The sequence below is a fragment of the Anser brachyrhynchus genome (assembly GCF_964034855.1).
Source record: "Anser brachyrhynchus genome assembly, chromosome: Z".
In the NCBI taxonomy this organism is placed as follows: Eukaryota; Metazoa; Chordata; class Aves; order Anseriformes; family Anatidae; genus Anser; species Anser brachyrhynchus.
In genome coordinates, this window is record NC_137697.1 from 60,693,253 (window position 1) to 60,718,924 (window position 25,672).

The 25,672-nt window shown below is 38.1% G+C and overlaps 1 protein-coding gene across 1 annotated transcript in view; it reads right to left on the reverse strand.

Moving 5' to 3' along the window:
- SNX2 (sorting nexin 2) overlaps positions 1 to 25,672 on the reverse strand; it is a 34,298-nt gene that overhangs the window by 1,948 nt on the left and 6,678 nt on the right. Inside the window, exons 2-12 of the mRNA XM_080574345.1 lie at positions 24,207 to 24,324; positions 13,650 to 13,813; positions 12,456 to 12,522; positions 12,201 to 12,244; positions 11,963 to 12,104; positions 10,102 to 10,180; positions 6,923 to 6,998; positions 5,508 to 5,621; positions 5,187 to 5,280; positions 3,238 to 3,443; positions 2,269 to 2,412 (exon numbers count right to left, since the gene is read on the reverse strand). Coding sequence (XP_080430471.1) covers positions 2,269 to 2,412; positions 3,238 to 3,443; positions 5,187 to 5,280; positions 5,508 to 5,621; positions 6,923 to 6,998; positions 10,102 to 10,180; positions 11,963 to 12,104; positions 12,201 to 12,244; positions 12,456 to 12,522; positions 13,650 to 13,813; positions 24,207 to 24,324 — 1,248 coding nt within the window. The remainder of the gene's footprint in view (positions 1 to 2,268; positions 2,413 to 3,237; positions 3,444 to 5,186; positions 5,281 to 5,507; positions 5,622 to 6,922; positions 6,999 to 10,101; positions 10,181 to 11,962; positions 12,105 to 12,200; positions 12,245 to 12,455; positions 12,523 to 13,649; positions 13,814 to 24,206; positions 24,325 to 25,672) is intronic.

Consider the following 25,672-nt stretch of genomic DNA (forward strand, 5'->3'; position numbering starts at 1 on the left):
CTGTACTTTCCTAATTTCTTCATAGAATCACTTCGGTTGGAAAAGACCATTAGGTCCAACCACCATCTCTGCCTGCAGTCATGTATATGCTTATCTTTCTCATATTTCTATTACAGATAAGCTCACAATGCCTTTTGTTTTGTTTCGTTTTCCAGTTAAAATCAAAGCACACACTCTCTTTTTCAGTGGTGACTGAAGATACAAGAGGAGTAGAAAAGCTATTGCAGGTAAGATCGTAAAAGGAAAATTCAGATAAAGTGAAGTTGCCTGGAGGTTTTGCCATATTGGAAGTGTGGTATTCATGTAAAAATACTACATGACACTAGTTTATATTTGTCCTTAGTTTATGGGAAAAGACGTCCAGCTACCCAGTAAGAGATCATTATCATATACGCTCCCTTGTAACTAGTAGGCTTTCTTTTGCCTCTGGTTTTACATACCTATTATATTGTTAAATTCAAACCTTTTGTGTAGGTAGCTATGAAAAAAACTATCACCTGACACCACAGACACATTTAGGCTAGCATTTCAAAAATGCAACTGTATCTGTTCATCTCAACATACTAACTGAATCATGGGAGCTAAGTGACCCAGTAACAGTCACTTTCCTCAGGAAAAGGCTGCCAGGATGCAACATACTCTAATATAACATGTTCCTGTCAGCAATCCAGTGGTACTGTCTATTTACAAAGGCATTTTGTGTTGCAGCATCAATTTACTGTTGTGTTGAGACAAACACAATCTACCTATTCCAATAAGTATCTAGATATTTATATCTTTAGTTTACGTTTATCCAGAACCCCCGTATTTTCAGGTACACATTTATGAAGTCATATAATATGTCGTAACAGGATGTGCTTCAGGGAAACACAGCCTGAACAGTTATCTAATAACTGAAACAATATCAAACTCAGACAAGGAAAGGGTAGATTAAGACACTACCATTCTACCACTGCAACTAGTGGTGCCTGAGACTTTGGTGCAAGACTCTATAGGCGTAGGGGACCCCATCCATGTTTCATCACCTCCAAATGCCAGGTTTAGTATAAATTATCAGTGGATGATGGTCTGCCATCCTATAATTCCTGACAAGTAGGAATTTTCACTTTTCAATACAATATTTCTAGGATAATTTTTTTTCCTGCAAAAAAATAACTCTGTCACAGATGACATTCAAGCTGCAATTTCTCTGCCAGAAGGACTACTACCACTGAATCTGGCAACTCTGAATTTATTTAAATGGAAGCAATCTTTCCACCAGCGTATTCAAACTGAGGGCTTACTAACAACCTTCTCTACTCATCCAGTAAAGAGGAAAAAATTCTTAGGAACAGCATCATTAATTCTTTTCACATTGGAATTGACAAAGGATCACTATTTCCTACTACTCCCAACACTCAGGAAGTATTTTGGCTGAGGAGTCGGCTCACGTGTAGCACTGTGGATGGATGAGTCACATCAAGAGTACCAACCAACAAGAACGTGGTCACATAAGACTGACAGTAAATTTTGCTAGTAAACAATGTTTTTGGTTTTTTTTTTTAAAGAATAAGACAGCCAAGTTAATGAGAAATTTCAATACCATATGCAAAATATACTGAAGTGCAGAAAGAACAAAGCAACTTGTGGTTAGTGACCAATGAGGAAGCCAAACAAAATAACTGCATAATAGAGTTGGAAATCTAAAATGATGTTCTCCCATTATTTAATGAGAGAATACTGGTGCATAATCAGAATGCATTAATGTTAAATAATTAAGTTGTCCTACCTCTTCAATTTCCTTAGTGAAGCATGACAGAAAAAGTGTATAGATTATGACACTTCAATACATAAGGTTTATTTTTACTGAAATCACACCATATATACATACATACATATATATGGCTAGATATGCTGCATAATAAAGCAAAACATGGGAACAGTTCTCCATTAGTTTTTGTGAGATTTTAGCTTTAAAAGCCAGAAGACATTCCACTGCCTACCCAAGTCATCTGTTAACAATTAGAAGCAATTTAACTTGTCCATGTTCCCCTCCTCCCGTTTCCCAGACTCTGTAGAGACAGTATTCAACCGCCTTACAGATCTTACAATCAGTAACAATTGTGCATAGTTTTAAGATAAATTAGTTTCAACAACTTCAATAAATATGGAAAACAGCAAATGAGTAAGTGGTTCTTAAATAAAAATGGTATAAAGTAGTGCATTAATGCAAAATGAATGAGTCAATGCAGGGAGTCTGACCTTCAAAATAATGTTTGATAACATTACCTCTTTTATCTCATCTTTAGCTTGCTGCAACTTATCAGGTTTGTTGGCAAGCTGGAGCTTTGCTTCAGCTTCACGTTTTTTTTGTAAAGTGACCTGAGCATCTTGCCACTTTTGCCAGCATTTCATTCGGTGATCAAACACACCCTGTAATGACGAATTAATTTATTAAACAACTGGAATTGTTAGAGCTATCTAAATTTACAGTATGAGAAGGTATTTCTGTATAAAACTGGAACAACTATACTCAAAGAAACTCCACTGTGTCCACTACATCTTCTTGTACTTCATTGGACAGCACGCTTGCACAGCTAAACACCATGTACAGCGGACATTCAAGCCTCTTCAGAACAAACACCTCCATGCCCCAAACTATTTTTTGTTCCTCATTCCACCAAAACACTACCAAAGCAAACAATGATGGCAGAGAGTGGCAACAGAGAATGGGAAAGGGGGAGGAGACAAAGGAAAAGATACAACAATTTGGCAAGTTCAAAATTCTTACACTCCTCTTCCCACGTCAAAACCTAATTATACTATACAGTATGACTTAAAGTCCAATATTTTCTTTAACGAAATCCACAAATTATACTTGTTTCTTATTTACAGAAGCTTTTGGCTATCCAACAAATATGGCCAAATTATGTTCTTGCTTAGACATAATAGCATATAGTTTGCCCAAATACTGTACACAATTAGTACCGCTCAAAGTAGATATTCACCATTTACATTTTTTCTGGATCCTATTAATCCAGAATTAAAATCCATTCTCACTTATAACAATCATTTTTATCATTGGAATAACTGATCACAGATTCATTCATTTTATTTGGATGGAACTTAACATAAAAACTTAGTCTCAACTGTGTAACAAATGTGCAAATACACACAAATATTCATTTACCTTATACCTAAAAGTTTAGTAGTGGGACTTTAAACACTAAAACCAGTATTTTTCTTCGCAGTACTCACTTTTACCGCAGCAATGAGACGAATGTAATCACCAAGCAGTTCTGAGAATACATAAAAATCAGCAAAAGCTTGTTCTTGATGTAACTGATCTATCTTCTCCTCAACTTCAGCAAGCTGAGACAAAGCTCTAGACAGAGCAGTGTGGTCCTCAGAGTTACCTAACATGGCAGCACTTTTAGCAAAGGCAGCTGTGTTGGCTGAAAGTTCTGAAATACAGAAGTAACACTCAGTACGAGTACCTAATTTGTTATGTTACTCTACAGTATAGATAAACAGAGCAGAGATCTCTGCCCTACTGCAACCCTAATTTCACCAACTGAAAAATGCAAGCTGTATTTCCTAAAGCTGATGATAAAATATGCAAGGAGATCACATTGAAACTACATTTAGGAGAAAATAGTATACAAAAAACTCTCCACCCATAAATGTTTTCCTGAGCCTGTTAATGTCACATTTACTAAGTCAAGAGACTATTATCCAAAAGGCCTAGTTCAGGTAAAATCCAAGCCCATAAAACAAAAACCAAGAAACCTACCGAGCAATTTCAAACCAACCTGAACTGGTCTACAGCACAGTCGTTTCATGAAGCTGACAGTGGGAAAAAAACTACGTATTTCACCACCACCACAAGGGGAATTCATTTTTTTTTCCTGGATATTTCTTTTGGACCGTCCTGTTGACTGAAGTACCTCTAATCATGCCAAATGTAATATATTGCCATGTTTTGACAAACCTTAGGTAAAAAAACAAAGCCAAAACAACACGTACCAGCATGGCTGGCATCTATGAAGCTGAAGATTTGAGCTTATCCATTAACTAAGGCAATTGTCTCACCAAATCGCATGTAAGCCTTCCTGTACAAAGTTATCTCCTATGAAGGACCTTTGAACACGTATTTTAATCCAATTACTTAAGAACTGAAAGTGCAGGCTTGTTTTTAACTCTCTTGTTTTTGTAGAATCACCAGAACACCAGAAATGTTTGGAGGAAAAAAAGCCAACAAAAACAAACGTCTTCAGATAATTAAAACTTACAATTTAAATACATCTCTCAAAAAAATCCTTGCTTCCTCAAATCTCCAAGCAGCTGTCAAATCAACAGCAATCAAATGTATCTATTTTCCATTTTCATTAACTCTTAAAATACTCTTTAATCTTGAGGACATCTGAACAAATATTTATTTATTTTACCACAGAGAATAATTCCTGGGAGGATTGTGAAAAAGCAACTTCATGTACTTTTTAAAGTACAGCATTGTAAATCTACCCAAACTTTTGTCTTAATGCAGTAAGGTAAAAAGGCACATTTATGGTCTTCCTTGCACTACAAATCAGAGATATATTTTTTTTAAATTATCTAATATCTATTTTTAACAAAACAGCTGCACAGGTGGTTAAAACATTAAAACAAACAGGCAGGCATTGCTTCTCTGTAACACAAGTAAGCCCAAAACTGATGTTCTAGGATCAGTTATCTTTCCAGAAACAGTTTACCTTAACAGTAGCTTAATGACGTATCATTATGTGGACAAAACAAAGAAAATTCCTGTTTAAGAATTTAAACTCAGAGCAATATTGAACCATGAGATGTTTAAATGGATTTATATGACTTTTTGTTTGGAAGGAAATTACTCTTGCCATGAGATCTAGAGATATGTTTATGGATGTCTACTGTAGCAGAATCACTTGCTAGGTATGGTATTAGATCTCTGCAAGATAAAAAGAGCTAAATAAATATAGTAATTTTCATGTTCAACAGAAGGGGTAACAGATATTCTCAATAAAGATTAAAATAGGCATACCAAAAGTGCTATTTTGCAGTTTACAATAGGTGTAATAAGATTTTTTCGTTATAGTTTACTGTGTAACTCTACTTAGTAGTTAAGACCATCACTATTTCCTACAGTTTTAAGCACGTAAGTTCATGAAGCCACATAAAAGCAAAATTACCTTTTCTGTGGCAGACCAATGCTTCAACACTGGCATGAAGTTTCTTAAGTTGCTGATCCAGATTCTCAAATTGCTGCTGTTTTTCTTCAAACCACTGACAAAAGATGAAAGAGTCAAGCGTTACAAATTAGATTACCAGCAACATTTCTTGTCTTAAAGAAGCAAATTATCCATGTACTGCCAGGGTGGTCAACTGACACAGTTAAGAATCCAAGCCAATAAGCAAATTAATAACCCATTTTCTCCTTCTACAGCTTTAAAATGCAATTGTTGAGCCTCATTAATTCGTCTCATTATTCAAGTCGAAAAATCAGCTCTTACTGCATCCGATTCATTCATCTTGATTGTCATTTTGTTGACAGCGTCGGCAGCCTTGTTCACCATCCTCAATATTCCTGCTCCACTCAGAGCCTGGGTGTTAACCGCTCTCGGCAGCTGGAATTGAATGACAAATAAGGGCAAACAGACTGGTTAAAAGGATGGAGGTTTAACTGGGCACAAGGGGAAAAGAAAAGGATATAGTGTTTTCTTTAGTCCTATGTGTTTCAATATAGTAGAATCTAATTTCTCAGATTTACTACTTTTACATTCTCAGAGGAAAACTTAAAAATATAGACTATTTACTTTTCTTCTACATCTTTACATTTAAATGGAACAAACAACCTACTTGTCCAAAGTTATTATGAACTAGCCAAACGTCCTAACTAGCCACCTATATGCTACAGAGAACAATCTACCACTACAGGAGCAGCGAAGCTTGGATTTACAATAAATTAGAAGAAAAATTCTGTGAAGTAATTCATTATAATGCAAGATTTGCATTGTATACTGATCATAAAATGTTGATGTATTTTTGCTTTTCAATAGAAGACAGATTTCAAAACCTACCTCATAAGCGTTGAGAGAGCTGTGTATTGTTTAGGTATTCAGAAATCCTCAGATGGTAATATAATGATAATTTAATATTATTGTTTAATTTAGTCTTTATTATTCAATTTAGTCTAACTACACTGTACAAGGTGGGCTCCCATGTCAGACCATTTACCTTTCACGTGTAATATTTTGCCTGTCAGCAGCATTGACAAAACCACTTTCAGCTATCTATCAGTGATGCTTTTGTCAGTAGTGAGGCTTCAAACTTATTAGCATAGCTAAGACATCAACACTGGCCAAAAGACAATGTTACAGCAAATCCACTATGCACATGTATAGAGACATATAATATCTTTAACGATACATTTAATTTTGTGAAAGGTGCCAGACTTTCACTGCATGATTGACTGAAGCCCTCTGTTCACAAAACACCTGGCCTGGCCAGCAGCGCTGCAAGCGTGTTCATGTTATCCCCCCCAACAAACATCAGGTTGGATTCGTAGAGGCAAGAAACCCATTTCCAAGTCAGCTAATTACTGATCCTACTTACCTATCAGTAACATCAATAACAGATAGTCACTGTATGCATGACAAGTTTCACTCAAAATTGGACAGACTGACTCATTTGAGAAGTTACTGTGAAGCAGACAGCTTTTGGTCACCATCAGACTATGTTTTATCAGAGGCACAGGCACATCATTACCTAAGTCGCCTTCTGCAATTCTGTCCCATGAAGGGTACAATCTAATTTTACTTGTTATGAATTTGGGAGATCAGGTCTCAACACAAAGAGAATATATTATATTATATTGAATATTACCGTACCTAGAAATAAATAGGAGAACTTGAAAGAACTTAAATACCTCAGAACTTTCCAAGAACTGCCTTAAATCTGGATCTTGTAACAAGGTTGGGTGTTTTACTGTTCGTTGTAGATACCTATGATTTTAAAAATTAAAATATTAGATAACAGAACAAATTTAATGTGACTGACAGCATTGGAAAGTGTCCTTCATCTAAAGAACTGGTACAATGCAGGCAGCACACAGTCTCCCTTATTATCTAACGGGGCTTGAACACTCCTGTAAAGTCACCTCTGAACGCTCAGAGGACAGTTCAGTCTCCATGCCCCTTCAGTCTTTTGCCTCTCTGCTGAGTGTTCAAGTCATATTTCTGCATTCTGACACCTTTCTCCAACGTATACTTAGGCTATGGGCTACAAAGAGTTACAGGCTAGCGCCACTAAGCAGTTTAAACATTCAATGAAGTCTCAGTCCAGCAAGGCTGCCACAAAACCTGAAACTTCTGACTAAAAATGATCCAGCCCCATACACTGCACAACACAGCAAAGTTGATGGTTTCTAAACTACTTTGTTTAAACAAGAAACTCCTTAAGGTGGGATCTGCTATACCTGTACGTTATGCAGTGTTAAAATATTATACTTTGTATTTTTGACAGTTAAATGAAATCCTCCTGCTCTAATAATAGTCACTTTAGGCCAGGAAAAAGAACTACAACAAAAAAAGATGAGCTTGTTTAAAAATTCTTGCACAGTGCAGTAGACAGGTTTTTTGTTACAGCTAATTTTGCCTCACTTGTTTTAGAATAAAATGAAGTCTTGCTATGAGCTCTTTATTTGCTGGCTAGACTAGACCTTCAACCCCTAGTAGTTCTACAGGACTCATCCACCCAAAAGTGAAATTAATGCAGCTCCTTCCCTTTGCAATTTTTTGTATTTCCCAGTTTATCTAAAAACTATTAAACAAGTATGGGTTGAAGAGTGAAATTTCAACAGTATTCTTACCCTAAAAACTGCTGCAAGTTTGTCATAACTGACTTTAGTATTATGCATAAAGTGTCACATTTAGTGCTTTATAGAAATGTAGTACTTCAAAATGTCATGGGAGCGTAAGTACATAATATTGCCTATTAAAATGTTCTGACAGAACACTATCAACAGCACTTTGTACTTTTTGCAAAGCTTAATTTTTCCTAAGCCTCCCCAGTGAATTACCAGACCCAACCCATTACCTTCACAAATTGCTTAAAAAGTGACCCTAAAAATAAACGTGGAAAGGGACTCAACTGAAAGCATGAGTATGCTGACAATGAAACAACGTATTTTCTCCATTTGCTATTAGATATGGTAACCAGATACTTTCACTACCCTTAGCTTCTTTAGGAAGAAAAAAATTATTTCATTCATTAGATTGCTCAACTTTTCCTTGCTCTTCCAAATACTCAAAAACATTAAAGTTGACATGGCAGGCAGCCAAAGAGATTTTTCTTTAGAAATTTGCTCCTATAGAATAACCCTTAGTCCAAGGGAGGTTACAAGTATTTTCATTGGACACAAACGGCAGTGTTGCTTGAGGGTATCTGGCAGACTTGCAGTATGTAAGTTCACTATTCTAGGGCATAAATTTTAGTGAACTCAATAAGGCGCATTGCTTTACTGCCCACTTTCCCCACAGCTCTGAGCTCATTGAAGCAAATTGAAGCAGATGTCTTCTGTTTGACTTTCTGGTGCACATTAATGTTTTGCTTAGGCTTAGGAACAAGCAACAAAACCTCTGCTTTTGAATAGCATTTGAGTACCATGGTAGGTAGGTAATTTTCATTCTGAAAGAAAAAGCCAGTTAAAATTGGCATGATGAAAAAGTTGCTCCTTGCCAGATAAGATTTTCATAGTCTGAGGGGAAAAAAAAAAATGTAATAGTGTGAAGCCTTCCTAACATCAAAAATCCTGACAAGTTCATTCCCCAGTTTAGGAGGCGCACTTAACATCCATTATAACCTGTATACCAGTAGAATTCCTTTAACAAGTAAGTGAAAAATGAGCATTTAAAGCATGCACACAAGTTAGTGAATTAAATTTGTCCAAGTTGTTCAAATGAGCAACCCAGGGGGAAACTAGTCATCTGTATTACTGACAAAGCTGTATGGAAGGATCTGCTCAGTTATCTACTCCAATCCCAGCTGTTACTCCGTCTTTGTCTCACAGCACCATTCATTTAGGAACAGACTTATTTAAGGATGAATGACATGTTTTGCAGTTCTACCCCAAGTGACAGAATTACTTCAGTAACTTCTGTGTGCAATTTTAAGAAGCAAATCTTGTCATATACCAATTTTTCAGTGAGAAATAACTAAGATGGGACATCCTATCAGTATTTTGAGTTTTTTGAGGTTCAATATCAGTTCTGATGTTCTATTATTTAGCAAATAGAAAGATATTAGTAACATGATTCTGAAGAGATATATTTTGATTAACATTATATGTCAAAAGACGCATCAAACAGATGTATGAAGTTCTTGAGCTTTTGGAGTCCTGGAGGCAAACTAAACCCTTCCACTTTTGTTAATTTTCCCATTTAACTGTTGTTATATAGAATATTGTTCTCAAATGATGCGATCACAACAACAGCATAAAATAAAATCATACTAAAATTAAGTTTGTATATCTGCACAAGTTTTTCTAGTTGCTTTCTAACATCTTTATTTATCCATGCCAACAAGAAGGGATGATGCAGTGTATCTACAGAAGTACCCTTACGGGGCAGAGATGCTTTAACAATATTAGCTGGATACCAGTGCTGGGTGACTTTTTTTTTTTTTTTACACCAAAATTCAGCTAGTCACAAATACACATTGGAAGTCAGAGCACCACTTTAGTTTCCAGTGACTGAGGGTCTCTTTCACCCTTTCCCCCTTCCCAGCAGCTGACTTTCTATGAAACAGACATATTTCTGAAATGACTTAATTCCTGAAGAACAAAATGCATGATGAAGAAAGTTCTGATTACTGGATTCCTGCAATCTCAATTCTAAGCACTTACCAGTTCGAGAAGAGGTAGCTATAATCCCCTATATGAATACATCTACATTTCCAGTTATTAATAGGAATTACACAAATTTCTACACAAAGATTTAGGAGCTGCATACAGCCTCCAGAATCCACCTAGGTACAGATGGCCCAGATCCCAGTTACAGAGTCCACAAGTCATCTTGAGGCTAAACAGGTTTTAGATACATATATTACCTTTCTAGAGCTGCTCTTCTTTTTTCTACAAATTCTGTAGATGAAGAATCTTCCTTGCCTACTTTAACCTTGGTCATGCCTTTGAAGAAAATGTCATCATATTGATTTTACTTTATTATTCAAAAATCATTAACATAACTGATACAATTAGAAGATAAAGCTCACCTAAGTTTAGGTATTTAAGTCAAATTAAAATGAAAATACTACTCTGGAACAGACAGAATGTAAACATTGCATGCTACATGGTCTTCTAGGAACAGTTCTGTGAAATATGCAATTTCTTGTAACATATTATTGTGGTTAAAAGTTATAAAAAATCTTTTGAATTTGGATTTATTAAGACAATCTAAATGAAGATCAGAGTCTTACTGGTCAGTCACGTTCAAAAGAAGAAAACACAAATAAAGCAGAATAAGAAAATAAACTTCATTTACAGTCCAATTAACTGGTACGTTCATTACCAATATTTTCATTCTATTGTAGTCTACGTTCTAAAACTAAGAGGTTTTCAATTAACTAACTAGTCTGCTCTGAAAATTCTGAAGCATACAAACTACACGCTGAATAGAGAATAAAACGTACACGGCTTTACATCACTTCCTCTGATGAAGTCAATAGTGGTCAAAGAACCATGACTGTGGAGTTCTTGATGTCTTGTGGTATGGGAAATATATTCAACCTTATAAACAGAAGAACTCTAAAACTGTGAGAATACAAACTGCATCTTTCATGCTAAAGACCCAAACTCAGATGGTTCAGGAACCAGAGTCCTACCAAAAAACACCACGAAGCACTGAACATTCAAAATTATTCTTATCTTCTAAGACATAGGAGAGGTATGCTATTATTTAGGGCAAACAACTAATTTCTACTTGTTGTGTGTTTCTGCTCTATCAGTTCTGCGCTTTTCAAGCTATAAGTTCTGTGCAGAAAACACTGAAAATTTGAATAGGTACTCTGTGATCAGTCACATGAGCAGTTTCCAAAGTTATTTCTCTGCCAGCTTTTTTTCTTAAAAATAGTAATAAGAAACCACGATTTTCCAAAATAGATATGAAAATAGTGAGGTGGTTTAGATGAATGCCAAACTCCAGCTCACCACCAACTCGGTTTTACCTTGTTGTTCCACAGAATATTCAGTAATTCACCATTTGAATTTGTGAATAAGGCCTCAAATGCAGGCCACTCCCGTCCCTCACAAAAAAAAACACACATTTTTTGAGCTTGGAATTTCAGGCATTATCCAGTGTAATAGAATGTACAGATGAAGGTCTTTTGTAGAACACACATGACATAAAACTGGATATAGAATGTTTCATATTAAGACTTTAAAAATAAATGTGTGTGATGTGAAAGATTTGTTTAATTTCAGCTGTTTTAATAGCTTTCTGCTTTAAGATACCTCGTTTTAAATGAGAATCCCTTCAGAATTAGAAGACTATGGACTATATATTTTAGGACATAACTAAATACCACTCATGCACTGGAGGGGAGTCAGCTCAAGTTTAAAGCATGACTTTCATGTTCTTCTGAAAACATCCTATAGAGTCTGTGAGTTTTCCTAACTTACCTACACCTCAAGAAAATTTCTGTGCAAGAATCTGAGGTCGCTGTAGTGCAAGCGAGCACTTGCAGTAAGTCCCACCATTTTGCTGACTTCCAGGTGTACCAGTATTTATGCTGTTTTTTGTTCTAGGGGAACCTTGAATTCAGACCTAGCTTTGTCTTGCACATGAGTATGACTGCACAGATTAGAACTTTCAAAAACTTTTCAAAAGCACAACAGGTACTTAAATATTTCATTTGTATTACAGTACTTAAATGACATGCATACATACAACCTTACAGATACTAGACTTACCTACAATACTTTTTTCTGGAGCTGGAGGCACAATGTAACCAATATGCATGTACTTTGTTGCTAATTTGCTGTGCAAGCCAAGAAAATCACTGAATCTTCTTTTAACAGAGAATTCATTTTTGTGAAACATAGAAAGGGATGTCTTAAAAAAAATAACAATAGTTTTAGTTACGATTTTCTGATGCATCTACTCAGCTATGATACAAAGTTATCTGCAAGTATTTCTTGCGCTAGTTACCTTTGTAGTTACTCTGTATGCCATGTAAGCATTCATGCCATCCCCTGTAAGAAAATTAAAATACTTAGCCTAGAGAAAGTTACTTTAATCCTTCCATGTACTTTTTGTTCCAAACTATACATCACATAGCTTTCCATTTAGATATTAAGAGTTGCCAAAAGGTAACTGAATAAGAAATCATACTAAAATCTCACAACAGTCTTCAAGAACTGTGACAGTCTACCCTATCTGATTTACTAGGTTAAAGGTACTTACCAACTTTCTCTGGATCTGATACATTGATTTCTATATCAAACATATCTCCATTTGCTTCCTCTTCAATCTAGGAAAAAGGATATGCCATATTTAGCAAGATAACATGTTCATATTATGTACAGGTACAAGGATAAGTGTATAGGAGAAGTAGGAGGAAGATAAAGTATATTTGTATAATTAAAATCTGTTTCAGACCCACCATCCAACATTAAGTGAATATAACTTCTAATACTGGTTTTAATTTTAAGCCTTCCTGCAAAAGCCTTTAGTATGGCAGTCCCTTGTCAGGCCATGTTAGCCTCAACTTTTAGCATATGTTTAACTTGAGGGTATATTATTATTATTATTTTTTATCTCCTCCAATGTCAACAGATGGTTTTTTTTTTTTTTGAACCATACTTTCTCATTCCCAATGATTTTGTAAGCATTTAATCAAAGGACAGATATTCCTAGTTATTAACGGTATCAGAAACAGAAGAGCTTGGGAGGGGAGAAGTGATAGCTAAAGAATTTCAGATACTTGCTTGTAATCTGGCAAAATTTCCTGACCTTTTCACGCAATATTTCTAAGTTTGGTAGAACAGAGATCTAAGGGAACATCATGGCAGAAAGGACAGTATGACACGGATGAAGGTGAGGAAAATAAGAATAAAATGCCATCTTGGAGCATTTGGGAAAGCAGGTATCTTCAAGTCACAGGCAAGTCTTGTTTGCAAACTCGTTTGCCCCTGGCATTGTCCAGTAAGAGGATGTACTCTAGAATGAATGGCATTTGCCAATGCCCTGACTTCGAATGCAACGGCAAATGTAAACTGCCATCTTAAAATCACAATCAGCCTCAGCTGTATGCAGGATAATGCTGAAAACTGCTCTCTCCATTAACAATTACTTCAGAAATCCAAGTTAAAAACTGTAACACGGTAGTAAGAATTATCAGTAACATTTCTATTGATCTCCACTACAATTACCTGGCTAAGGAATTCTCCTCATATTTTAAAGATTCAAATGCCTATCAAACTTTAAATGCCAAAAAATAGATTTTTTTTTTTAATACTTCCCCTTACCGGTGGATGGTCCTGTGAGTTGAAATTTAGAAACTATCATTTAAAAAATAAAAACAAAACCCAACAATAACAAAAGATAACCTTCAAAAACCAAACAAGACATTTCCATAATTTACAATTTACTGGATACCTCTTCTCTGGATCTATCGAAAATCGCAGTGGACGTTACACTTTTCGATTCCATTCTGGGAGCTACTAATGTAGTAGGTGTCACAGGAGTGATTGCAGGAGTAGGTTCTGGTGAAAGTATTGGGTCCCTCTCCGGACTGTCCAACGAAACTTCTTCTGTGGCTTCTGGATAAAGATTTTGAGTTGGCAAATAAGTTTTTGTGTAGTTGATACAATTGCCCATCATATAAATAACAAAAACTAAAAAATTACAATATATAAGTTTAGTAAGATCAGCTGTAAATAGCATCCATTTGTGCTAGATAATTTATTTAAATATATAGCTAAAACTAGATGTGATATTTGAGTTTCTCATGTATAATGGGTTAAAGTAAGATTAATATCACAATTCTTTTTTCATATGCTGTCAGGTAAACAGTCTTTTAAAGCAGTCATGGAAGTCATTCATTTCCGTAAGACATTTTGTGAAAACTAATGAACTTTTTTCTACCCTACAGACTGCTCTGTTTCAGCACCTATGCCAGTTTCAGGCTTTGCACCCTGAACAACAGCTTATTTACTCATACAGGCTGATAATCAAACACACCAAGCAAAGCAGTATGTTTTAAATGAAGTTTAAAACAGAACCACAGTGCACCCCCTCCCCAAGACCATAACTTATAAAATACAAATATTTTCAGTAGATGAGGCATTCTGACTAGCAAAACTAATTTCATTTTCTACCACCTCTTTAGGGCTTACAACAGTTCATTAGAAACAATACTTCTTTAAGACTGTATACAGTTCATCTGTATTTAAAGAGGATCTAAATTTCTGCTCTACAAATCCTGCATGTGTTCCTTGATTAACTGGTTTTGACTGTGGGCAAACTATACCCTTCTTGGGTGTAGAGAAGTTCCCGTTCTGGTTTACTTAACTAATGCTGTGGTTCTTGTAAATGTGCATTTTAAAGAAGTTTAGACCCCTAAAGGATAATAATGACCACAGAACCATCACTTGATATGGAAATTGACTCCACAACTTTTCTCAAGATGCATTTACAAACTTCCCTGCAGGAAGTTCCAACCACTTTACCAAGCGTAGCTTCGGGTACTAAAGCAGATCCACTCCAGGTTGTGCAGTTACCAAAATGGTTTACTATACAAATCTGAAGAGAGCTGTTCTTGCAGTTTCTGTATATGTAACAGCTCAATTGTCAAGAGAAAACAAGCTACCTTCCTTCCAACCTTGTCAAAGCTTGGTGCTCTAAAAGTATTATTAGTACTACAAGTCCTTATGTAAGGGTTAAGGAAAGAGCAGTTTTAAAGATCTGATCTACTTTAAAATTTTTGAAATTGTTACACCATGTGTGAAAAAGTCTCCTTTTGTATGCTAACTGGCTGCTAATGGCTTGGATGGATGTACTACTACTTGCTGGACAAAAAAATACCTGCATGATGGACCTAAAGGGCTAAATGGAGTTAAATCCAGTTGGTGGCAGGTCACAAGTGGTGTTCCCCAGAGGTCAGTATTGAGGCTAATTTTGTTTAATATTTTGTACTGGGTTCGCATGGCAAGGTTTAGGTAGCAGGTGGCTGCAGGGGTGGCCTCTGTGAGCATAGCCCAGCAGCTGTCTCATGTCAGAGCAGAGCCAGCTCCACCTGCTCCAAAAGGGACCTGCTGCTGGCCAGAGCTGAGCCATGAGTGACACTGGGTGGGCCTCTGGGAGAGCAGAGTTAAGGAAGGGAAAGAAGTGCTGGGCTACAGCAGCTGGGAGAGAGGGGTGAGAGCCAGGCCTGCAGCCCCCAAGGGCAGTGCAGCAGGAGGGCAGGAGGTGCCCCAGGCAGGCAGCAGCAGTTCCCCTGCGGCCTGTGGAGAGGCCCCTGGTGGAGCAGGCTGTCCCCCTGCAGCCCATGGGTCCCACACGGAGCAGATCTCCACGCTGCAGCCCGTGGAGGAGCCCCCGGTGGAGCAGGTGGATGTGGCCTGGAGGAGGCTGCGGCCCATGGAGAGCCCCCACAGGAGCAGGCCCCGGGCCGGAGCTGCAGCCCGTGGAGAGGAGCCCACGCAGGAGCAGGGGGTCTGGGGGGAGCTGCCGCCCACCCGTGGGGGACCCGTGCTGGAGCAGTTTGCTCCTGGGGGATGGATGGACCCCGTGGTACGGAGCCATGTGGGAGCAGTTCTTGAAGAGCTGCTGCCTGTGGGCAGCCCCCTCAGGCTCAGTTCAGGAAGGACGGCATCCCGTGGGAGGGACCCCACGTGGAGCAGGGGCAGAGAGGGACCGTGAATGAGCGGCAGAGATGAAGTGCTGTAGACTGACCACAGCCCCCATGCCCCGTTCCCCTGCACTGCTCAAGGGGAGGAGTCAGAAGAGGGTGGTGGGTGGGGTGATAGGCAGGGGACAGACACCACCGCATTTTTATCAGTGATTTTGATGAGGGGATCTATTGCACCCTCAGTATGTTTGCAGATGACACCAACCTGGGCAGGAGTGCTGATCACTTGAGGCAGGAAGGCTCTGCAGAGGGATCTGGGCAGGCTGGATTGACAGACTGAGCCCAATCAGATGGCATGCAACAAAGCTAAGCACTGGATCCTGCACTTGGGTCATAACAACCCCATGCAGCAGTACAGGCTTGGGAAAGTGGCTGGAAAGCTGCCCAGCAGAAAAGGACCTGGGGGTGCTGGTTGATGACAGTGAGCTGAACATGAGCCAGCAGTGAGCCCAGGTAGCCAAGAAGGCCAAGGGCACCCTGGCCTGCATCAGAAATAGCATGGTCAGCAGGACCAGGGAAATGATTGTCCCCTTGTGCACAGCACTGGTGAGACCACATCTCAAATACTGTGGGCAGTTTGAGACCTTTCACTACAAAAAGGTTAAGGAGTTGCTAGAGTATGTACAGAAAATAGCAACAAAGCTGGTGAAGGGACTAGAAATCGGAACTTAAAAAGAATGGCTGAGGGACTGGGGTTGTATAATGTGCAGAAGAGGACGTTGAGGGGAGACCTCATCACTCCCTACAACTACCTGAAAGGAAGTTGCAGTCAGGACAGTGTTGGTCTCTTTTCTCAGATGAGAAGTGACAGGATGCAAGGAAATGACCTCAGGATGCACCACGAGAGGTTTAGGCTCAATATCATGAAGAATTTCTTCACAGAAAGAGTAGTTAGGCTTTGGAACAGGCTGCGCAGGGAAGTGGTGGAGTCACCATCCTGGAGGTATTTAAGAGACGTATGGACATGGTGCTTAGGGATGTGGTTTAGTGATGTGTCGGCAGTGTTCGGTGGATGGTTGGACTGGACCATCCTAAGGATCTTTACCAACCTAAATGATTCTGTGATTCTCTTCTCCAAGCCACAGTCCCAGCTCTCTCAGGCTCTGCTCCTGTGCCAACCACTCCATGCCCTTTATCATGTTAGTGGCCCTCCCCTGGACTCTTCCCAGTAGCTCTGGGGAGCTCAGAGCTGTGCTCAGCACTCTGGGTGAGGAGACTGAGCAGAGGGGAAGGAGCACCTCCCTTGACGGGCTGGCAACATTCTTCCTGATTTTCAGGTTACAGATTTACATAGTATTTTCAAACTAAACACAAGCACTTTTTAAATTATCCATTTTAATATGAGCAAAGACTATTTTTTTTGAAAAGCTCATTTTCCTTCCGCTTTTTTATTCTTATTGCTAATTCTTTTTGAAGAATCCTGCTATTCCTTCCAACCCTCAAATGCCACAGAAAGGATATACCATTAATACAATAAAGAAGTTTAGTTCAAAACCTCAGATGAGGTAGGAAGTCATGCTGACACAGTTGGAAAAAAAGAATCTTTTAGACTGAGATGGTAGAAGAACCACATTTATATACTGAAGAGAGATAGTTCTCTTATTTGTCAGCTAGCAGCATTCAACATACATAAGAATTTATACAACTGACTATTTCACCGAAGTACGTATGTACACATGCACACATATAAACACATAGGGCCATTCCGCTTTAATTCACTCTTTTTCTACCACCAGCTGTATTCCAGCACAAATGTCTGGTAATCGAACCACTAACCACCGGTAAGCACCCTGGTGTACCTTCAAATTTTAGACAGGACTATAACATAAGTAATGAAGGAAATCACACCACACCAATCTCTCACAATCATCAGTTGAGAAAACATTTCTGTGAAAACATGACTTCACAAAGGCAGTGTGAATTAAAGGTGGCAAACCAGTACTGCTGTCAGATAAAACAGTGCCACACACCTTCCCCACCACTCCTTTTTCTCAGACCTGTATCCACACGTCCCTTAGTATCATGAACTGATCCAGGTTGAGTTGATTACCACATGAAATCCAGCCAGGATCAGCCCCCTACCACTGTTCAGACAACAGCTGAAGCTACTCTGCTGGATTATTTCTGTAAGAGGAAGCAGCAGGAACAAACAGTTGGAAATGCAAGAAGCTTTCCTATCAGAAAGACCACCAACTTGCAAGTGCAGGGTTAGAACTGGCATAACAGGAGACTTTGTTCACACCTGCATTTCTGGATCTGTGTGACTCCAGGTTGGTTGAGAATTAACAAATTTTATGAAGTGTTGCCTATGAGCCCTCATTTTCTATTTTTCTGGAAGAAAATATGGACAGGAAAAAAAAGTATGTCTATCTGATAGCAGCAAGTCAGTTATTTTAGGAAGAAGAGTTTATACTACCCTCTTTTCTGCCGCTCACCCCCAAGACTGAATGCATCCAGCATATTATATAAATCTAGAAGAGTGAAATGGAAAAGGCAGTGGAAGGGGGTGAGTGGAGAGAGCAGGAGCAGACAAGGACATCATACTTCTTGTTCAGAAGCGAAGTATTAGAAGGTAGTTTCAGAAGTAGGTTATTGTCATTCAAGACAGATTCTGAAGGGGAAAAGAAGCATTAGCTCTATAGTAAGAATAGCAGGCTATTACACTTTCTAGCTACTCTTTCCCCTCAGAAAAGCAGTCTTTGACTAGTATATCTGCTAAAGGATTATTTCCCAAGAAACAGATTTGTTCAGATGACCTCTGGCAGTTATGCTTCTTACATATATTCTTTCAATTTGAGAAGTCAGATGATGTGGTCTTTGGTTGCGTGGTTTTTTTTGTTTTGTTTGTTAAGCTCTGTATTAATATTTGCATGCAAAATGAAATTTGGATGTCTTGCTTTACTGTATAGTTCTCAAAAGCATAAACTCTTCTTGAATAGGAGCAACTGCTCTGCCCAGCTTCAAGGAAGAAACACTGAGATCTAACATATTTCATATCAGCCATGGCAGTTATCAGCACACATTAAGCACTGCGACCAATCTATTGCTGTAAGACTTATATACATGAATACCTGCTTTATAACCTATCAATGGTCTCTGACAAAATATCACTGTCAAGATGCTTAGCTACAAAAGAACATGAAAATATACCTGCCTGCCACAAAAGACAACTACTTACGTTTAACATTCTACAGGCAACTACACCAAGTTTCTATCACCACTTAAGCAGGGAGCTCGATCTCAGCATTATACAGCTCCTATTTCTTTACCTTTCACCACCAGTATTTGTCAAGCATCATCTGAGAAAGCGCAAGCTTGCAATTCTTCACAAGCAGCTCACTTCAGCTGAGTAAGTTATTTTTACTTATCACACTTCTAAACATCATAGATCTCTAACATTCTGACATCACGTGAGTGCTCAAATTAGTTTATTATCTTTGAAGATTTATTCAGATGATCACAGATTTGGAAGTAAACTGAAGTAGAAACTGTTGTCCAGAACAGAGAATTAATTTTATTACAAGAAAAAAAAAGCTTCACCAGGGTTTAGCACAAATTGTAGACGGATATCCTAACACAACTGACTGTTCTGCTATGTTTAAAGTCATAGCCCATGACTCTTACTGTTACAAGAAGAGGACTAAAAATAATCTTAATGAGAACAGAAAGAGAGAACTCTTGAATGAGAAGAATGAGAACTGCCTCTCTCTATTAGAGAAACAGCAACCAGTAGGTTCAAGTGCTTTTGTGTTTGGTTCTCACAGAAAAGATGTAGAATTCAATAACCAGTTTCTAAAAGGCAGCCAGGCATCTGCACATATCTGCTCTGCTCAGACTATCACATGACAATGGCCTGACAGGCACGCTAGCTTAAAACTTGCTGTTCAGCTGAGCTTCAAGTATTATCTTGTCTGGTCCGCAGAACTGGCGTGTTCTTTTCTGTACAAACTTCCAGGAGAAAAAAACAAAGGCAGCTAAGACAAATCTGTAACAGCCTGAAGGAAAACAACACCCCCTCCAAAACACAAAATCTCCAAATAACAACAAAAAATTTCCCACCAAAATGCATCAAATTTCCATGAGGACACAGTAGCTAGCTACTTGTACAAGAGGATACACTCCCAAACACCTTTTGGAACTGAAAAAAGCTAACATTCACAATCAGAGTGGGAAAAACAACTTTCCATTTTTCTGAAAACGGTGACAGAGCAAGGGTACAACTTAACAGACTTGCTCGTCACCTGTGAACACCAAATTAAGAAAGCATATACAACTATGCCCTGCAAAGGCAGTCCATGACATGTTTCTGCAGTTAGATACGGAACTGAAGGCAAACATTTTGGAAAAACAATTCAAGATTAATTCACTACTCTTATCGTATTCATTATTTGTAGAACTTTATGTGGCCAGCTTTTAAAGACACAACTCAAAGACCTTCGAGATACTCCTGACACTGAATGATTTGAAGCACTGATCATTATGGTCCCCCCACGTAAGAACACTACAGGCTAAGATAAAGTAATTCATTTTTGGCCAAATAATCACCACAATGACTTTCATTCTAACCGTAAAAGTGCTTAAACATGTTTAGTAGGACTGTTTGTTTACAGAATCAAGAACCACAATACTAACAAAGTCTTCTCATCTCCAGCAGCAGATGGAAGCCTCAGTTTCTTCCACCTTTACAGGCCACTTTTAACAGTTCTGACACAGCACTTAAAAGTCAGCAGCAATAAGGAATAGCTAAAACATTTTATTTCAGGTACTTTCTAATGGCTGTCCCAGAAACACAGTAGCAAAGAGGCCTTAAGTACAATCAAAAAAGCCTAAAAAAACCCCAACAGATTCTGAACTGCATTAACAATTCAGGAAGTCATTGAGTTTCTCCCTCACCTTTTTTTAAGGTTGCATTGTTAGATAGATAATGAAATAAATTTCAAGCCTACAGGAGCTAGAGAGGAATATCACCACATTTTTACAAGTATCACTGCAAAACTATAGTTGTTTATACCTACGAAGAGTCAGAATCCCTCCTTCCATGAGCCATCCATACATTTCCTTCACCTGGATTTTATAGCATCTAATAGTGATAGGAAGCTGTAGAACTCCATTCTTGTCCCTACAGGCCAGCTAGAAATAGGTTTCTCTGCAATTTCAACATGTCGAAGAAAAAAATTCAATCTCACTCATATTTTTAACTAGGTCTTGCTTTCATAGAAAGTAAGGCTTATGCAATCAAGCTAAAGGCCAAAAAGTAGATCTCTCACATAGCCTTCACACACTGCTTCTATCCATGGCATTGTTTCTATTCAAGGACTGGATTAACATCACTGTCTAGCAAAACAGTCCTAATAAAGAAAAATACAATTACACTTGTGAATGCACAGCACTAGAACCAAAAAGAGAGAAGTTATTTGCTAGGATACAAATGTATCACGCAACCTTCCTGCTTAGAACAATCTTTACTGTGAAAGATGTCATCTTCTATCTTAATCTCCACAAATTGCTCTTTTTCCTGCTTACGAGTCCATCCTAGCCTCAGTCTGTATATTAACTGACCTTTTACAGACCACTTTTTGTTGTGTTAGACATGCAGTATGTTAGATGCTTTCAGTTCAGTGCCATATGCATTTCAAAGAATGCCTCCCACAGCAAACTCAAACTCATTAAATCAGTTCCGTTTGTTTTCTCACAGAATTCACTTCAGTTGAAACAATCTGGCTGCTAACATTTGTTCCTTCTGTTTAGTTCCCATCAATATTTACTCCAGCCACCTTCTTCCTTTACATTATCCAGCCAGAAGAGAATTTGGCTTTCCTAAAATACCCATTCCAGACTGCTCTGGTTACAAAAAGCTGACTTTAAATACTGTATATATTACTAGTACTAGAAAGCTTCATTTTTAAAGCACTGCTAGTCTTTCTAAGTCATAAAATCAGGTAATATAAATACAAAAGAAATAGGAAAATGCCTCTCATTTTTACTCTCTATTTCTCTTAAAACAGTTTCAGAGAGTTAATAAACTAGTTAATATATTCTGACGGTGTCATAAGCAAATGTAAATTCAAATATATGCAAATATAAGTTTGGTAAGTTCAGAACAAACATAATAGACATGAATATAAATCTATCTATAAAAAAAATAGCCCAGAACTAAATGCTATAGAGTTAATTTAGAAACACTTAATTAGTTAATTTAGAAACTAAAACCCAGAAATAGCTTGGCCAGTAGGACAAGGGAGGTGATCGTCCCCCTGTACTCTGCTCTGGTGAGGCCGCACCTCGAGTACTGTGTTCACCTTTGGGCCCCTCAGTACAAGAAGGACATCAAGGTGCTCCAGCGAGTCCAGAGAAGGGCTACAAAGCTGGTGAGGGGTCTGGAACACAAGTCCTGTGAGGAGTGGATGAGGGAACTGGGGTTGTTTAGTTTGGGGAAGAGGAGGCTCAGGGGAGACCTTATTGCGCTCTACAGCTACCTAAAAGGAAGGTGTGGGGAGCTGGGGGTCGGCCTCTTCTCACAGGGAACTAGTGATAGGACTAGAAGGAACGGCCTCAAGTTGTGCCAGGGGAGGTTTAGGCTAGAAATTAGGAGACATTTCTTCTCAGAATGAGTGACGACGCATTGAAACGGGTTGCCCAAGGAACTGGTTGAGTCACCATCCCTGAAGGTATTCAAAAGACGCATAGATGTGGTGCTGAGGGACATGGTGTAGTGGTAGACTTGGCATTGCTACGTTAATGGTTGGACTGGATCTTAGAAGACTTTTCCAACCTAGATGATTCTATTTTTGAATGACTAGATCAGGGAATCAATGAAGATGAATTTAGTATTGTATTCAAAGCAGAGAGCCAACAGACTTACTCAAGAAGTAGTTGTAGGAACATTGTTGCTATTGAGAAGAAACATTTGAAACCATGTCTTGATGTACATAAACCTATTATACCTCCTTTCCTGAACAGTATATACACCTGTAATTGTGACAGAAACCATATCCAATGTTAGGATAGTAGACAACCAGCATTAAAAGTACTGACTGATTAATAAGGGATTGCAAGTATTGACTACTGACTGGTTACTTATCAAAACTTTCATATATCTCTCTTCAAACATGCAGTACTGTCATGAATCAAATGCTAGTGAATTGATAGGACTTTTCCTATAAAAGGTTTGTTACCTTTTCATTATGATAAAAAAGAGTCTTGTGAAAAAGGAAATACCCTCTGGCTCATAATACAATCTGAATTACCTTTCTTCATAACTGGAAAATGACATGAATACCTTATGTATAGGTATGAAGCAGAAAGAAAAGATGTAACTTAAATTGTGGTGTTTTTTTCTTTTGTTTGTTTTTGTTAATTACATAATACTACTTTATTGCTATCACCAGAACATGTTACTAGCCAGCTAACTCTGCCACACTACGCAGCCAGGGTACACACCACTGAGAAACTGGTACTTACACAGACTTAACCAATGCTATAGAGTCGCACAAGAAAAAACCTGTATATCATTGTGAAATTAAGAAAATACACTAGATTTTTCTATTAAATAAGTTTCTCAAGGTGCCGCTAATTCAGTATGTGAAAGTAATTCTTAATTTACCTTACAAAAATATATATTGTCAAGAGTGTAAGAGAAGTGTTTACTCCTGAGACAACACATACAAGTTTAGTTGAAAAAAATCCCAATTAATCAAAACTTATCTAACCTGAAGTCATATATCACTTTGTTTTTACTAACAAGAAAGATAAAATCTTCTACTTTGAGTTGAGAGTGAAAGGCTACACTCCAAATCAGTTTTACGACAATATACAATCAGTAGCAAGATGTATTAACAATCACAGAACAACTTTGGGCAAAGACGAATCTCATCTGTTTTTCCTTTTTAGCACATTATTTCTCCTGCTAATTTTCAAGTTCAGAAATAGAACAGTGTATTTCAGAAGACCATAGGACCTTAAATAAATACATGATTGTTGAACCTAGCAAAGAACGGTGAAGGCAGCAAGGGATGCTTCTAATACCTAAATGCATTAATTCATTACTTACTGAAAATTTCCAGGAAGTGTACCTTCAACAGACTAAGAAACAGTTAAGACTGGCTACAATGCTCAATTGCATAAAATTAAAATCTAAACTTTCCATTGCAATGGTACTGCTTCACATTTCCTTACAGCCAAGCCAAGAAAACGACCTTCTACAGCACGAAGAGGTTTTAAACCTCCTCCCCAGAAAAGCATACTCCTTCAAGTCCAAGAGCAAACAAGTTTATACAGACACACCAGAAGAAACAAGTAATTACCAGCAAAGAGGTCTTCTCTGTCATCATCTAGCATGATTTCTGTCGGCTTTGGACCATTGGAGTTTGTGCTGAGATCTTCTGCAGGAAGACTTGCTGGCTCTGGAGATGAAGGACTTGACTGTTAAAAAAAAGAAATAATTAGCACAGAGCCAGTTGCCACGTGTCAGCATAAGGATTATTGCAACAAGCATTCTTTCATTGCAAAGAAACAGGGAAAGATGTACAGAAAGGAAACCCTGTCAGCTATTTCCATTTCCTACTCCTAGTGTGATAACAATGAACAAAGGATATGAGCTAGTCAACAACTCTCTTCATTTCTTTGTTGGAGAAAAAAAAAGTTATTCATTTCCTCAAGTTTAATTAGCATGTAACAAAAGGTGCTACAGAAGTATCTCGAATCACTTTATTAGTATTGCTGAATGTAATTTGATTAAGCTCCTTTTCAAAAGGCTTATATTTAGATTTGGATTTGTACACAGAAAAAAATAAACAAATCTTCAAGTTCTCTATCCCATTTTATTCAGAGATTAAAGAGTAGATTAATGCCACTAAAACTACTCATCTCTGCTTGCAGCCAGAAGTAGTTTTGATATCTTTGCAACGGTTTGAATTCAGGGATTATTCCTACGTAGGTTCGCACTGTACTGACATGGAAGCTAGGCTTGCCACCGATGCAGTTTTTTTAATTCACTGAAGACTAGAATTTGCCCTGTGAAAAGAGAAATACTTGGAAGACACTCAGGAAAATAGATGAATCAATGTTGAAGTTGAGGTTCTAAGTATACAGCTTACTCAGAAAACAAATACACATGTAACTGAAGACCAGTGCTTCAGTTACCAAATCCTGTTGAGTATGCATCAACCAGGTTTATCGCAATAGGACTAGAAAATTTGCAAGACTCACTTCCCACAGTTTCATCCAAGATAGCTAGCTAAGGGCTTTTCAACAACAGCATATCTATTCATGAATGCATGCCCTTTTCAAGGGCATCTGTAAATTACGTCATTATGTGTTTCCTAATTTTTGCTGGGAGTTGTCATCATTTAGGTTCAGAACCAAAATTCAAAACAGATATGAAATGTTTCAGGCTACACTTCAACAAACACCATGGGCTATAAAACACTAAAAATGCCTGAAAAATACCAAAAAACCATGAAAGTAATCTGTCCAGATTATATACTGCACATTCATAAGCGTAGCACAGACATTGGTCCTTAGGGAGAGGCCTTCCTGACCACCAGCTCTCAAAGAACAGTGTATGTTCCAATACAACATACATACACAACCACAGCTTTACCCCAAGCAGCACAGAGCAACATCCTGGCCCCCACATCAACCCAAACCACAGTCACCTGAAATTCTGGTCAGAGGAAGTAAGCAAGAAGCAGTATCCTGCCCAACAAATTCAGAGACAGTACATAATTGGTTTTTACAGGACAAACCAAACCAAGACTCTCTTGACCTC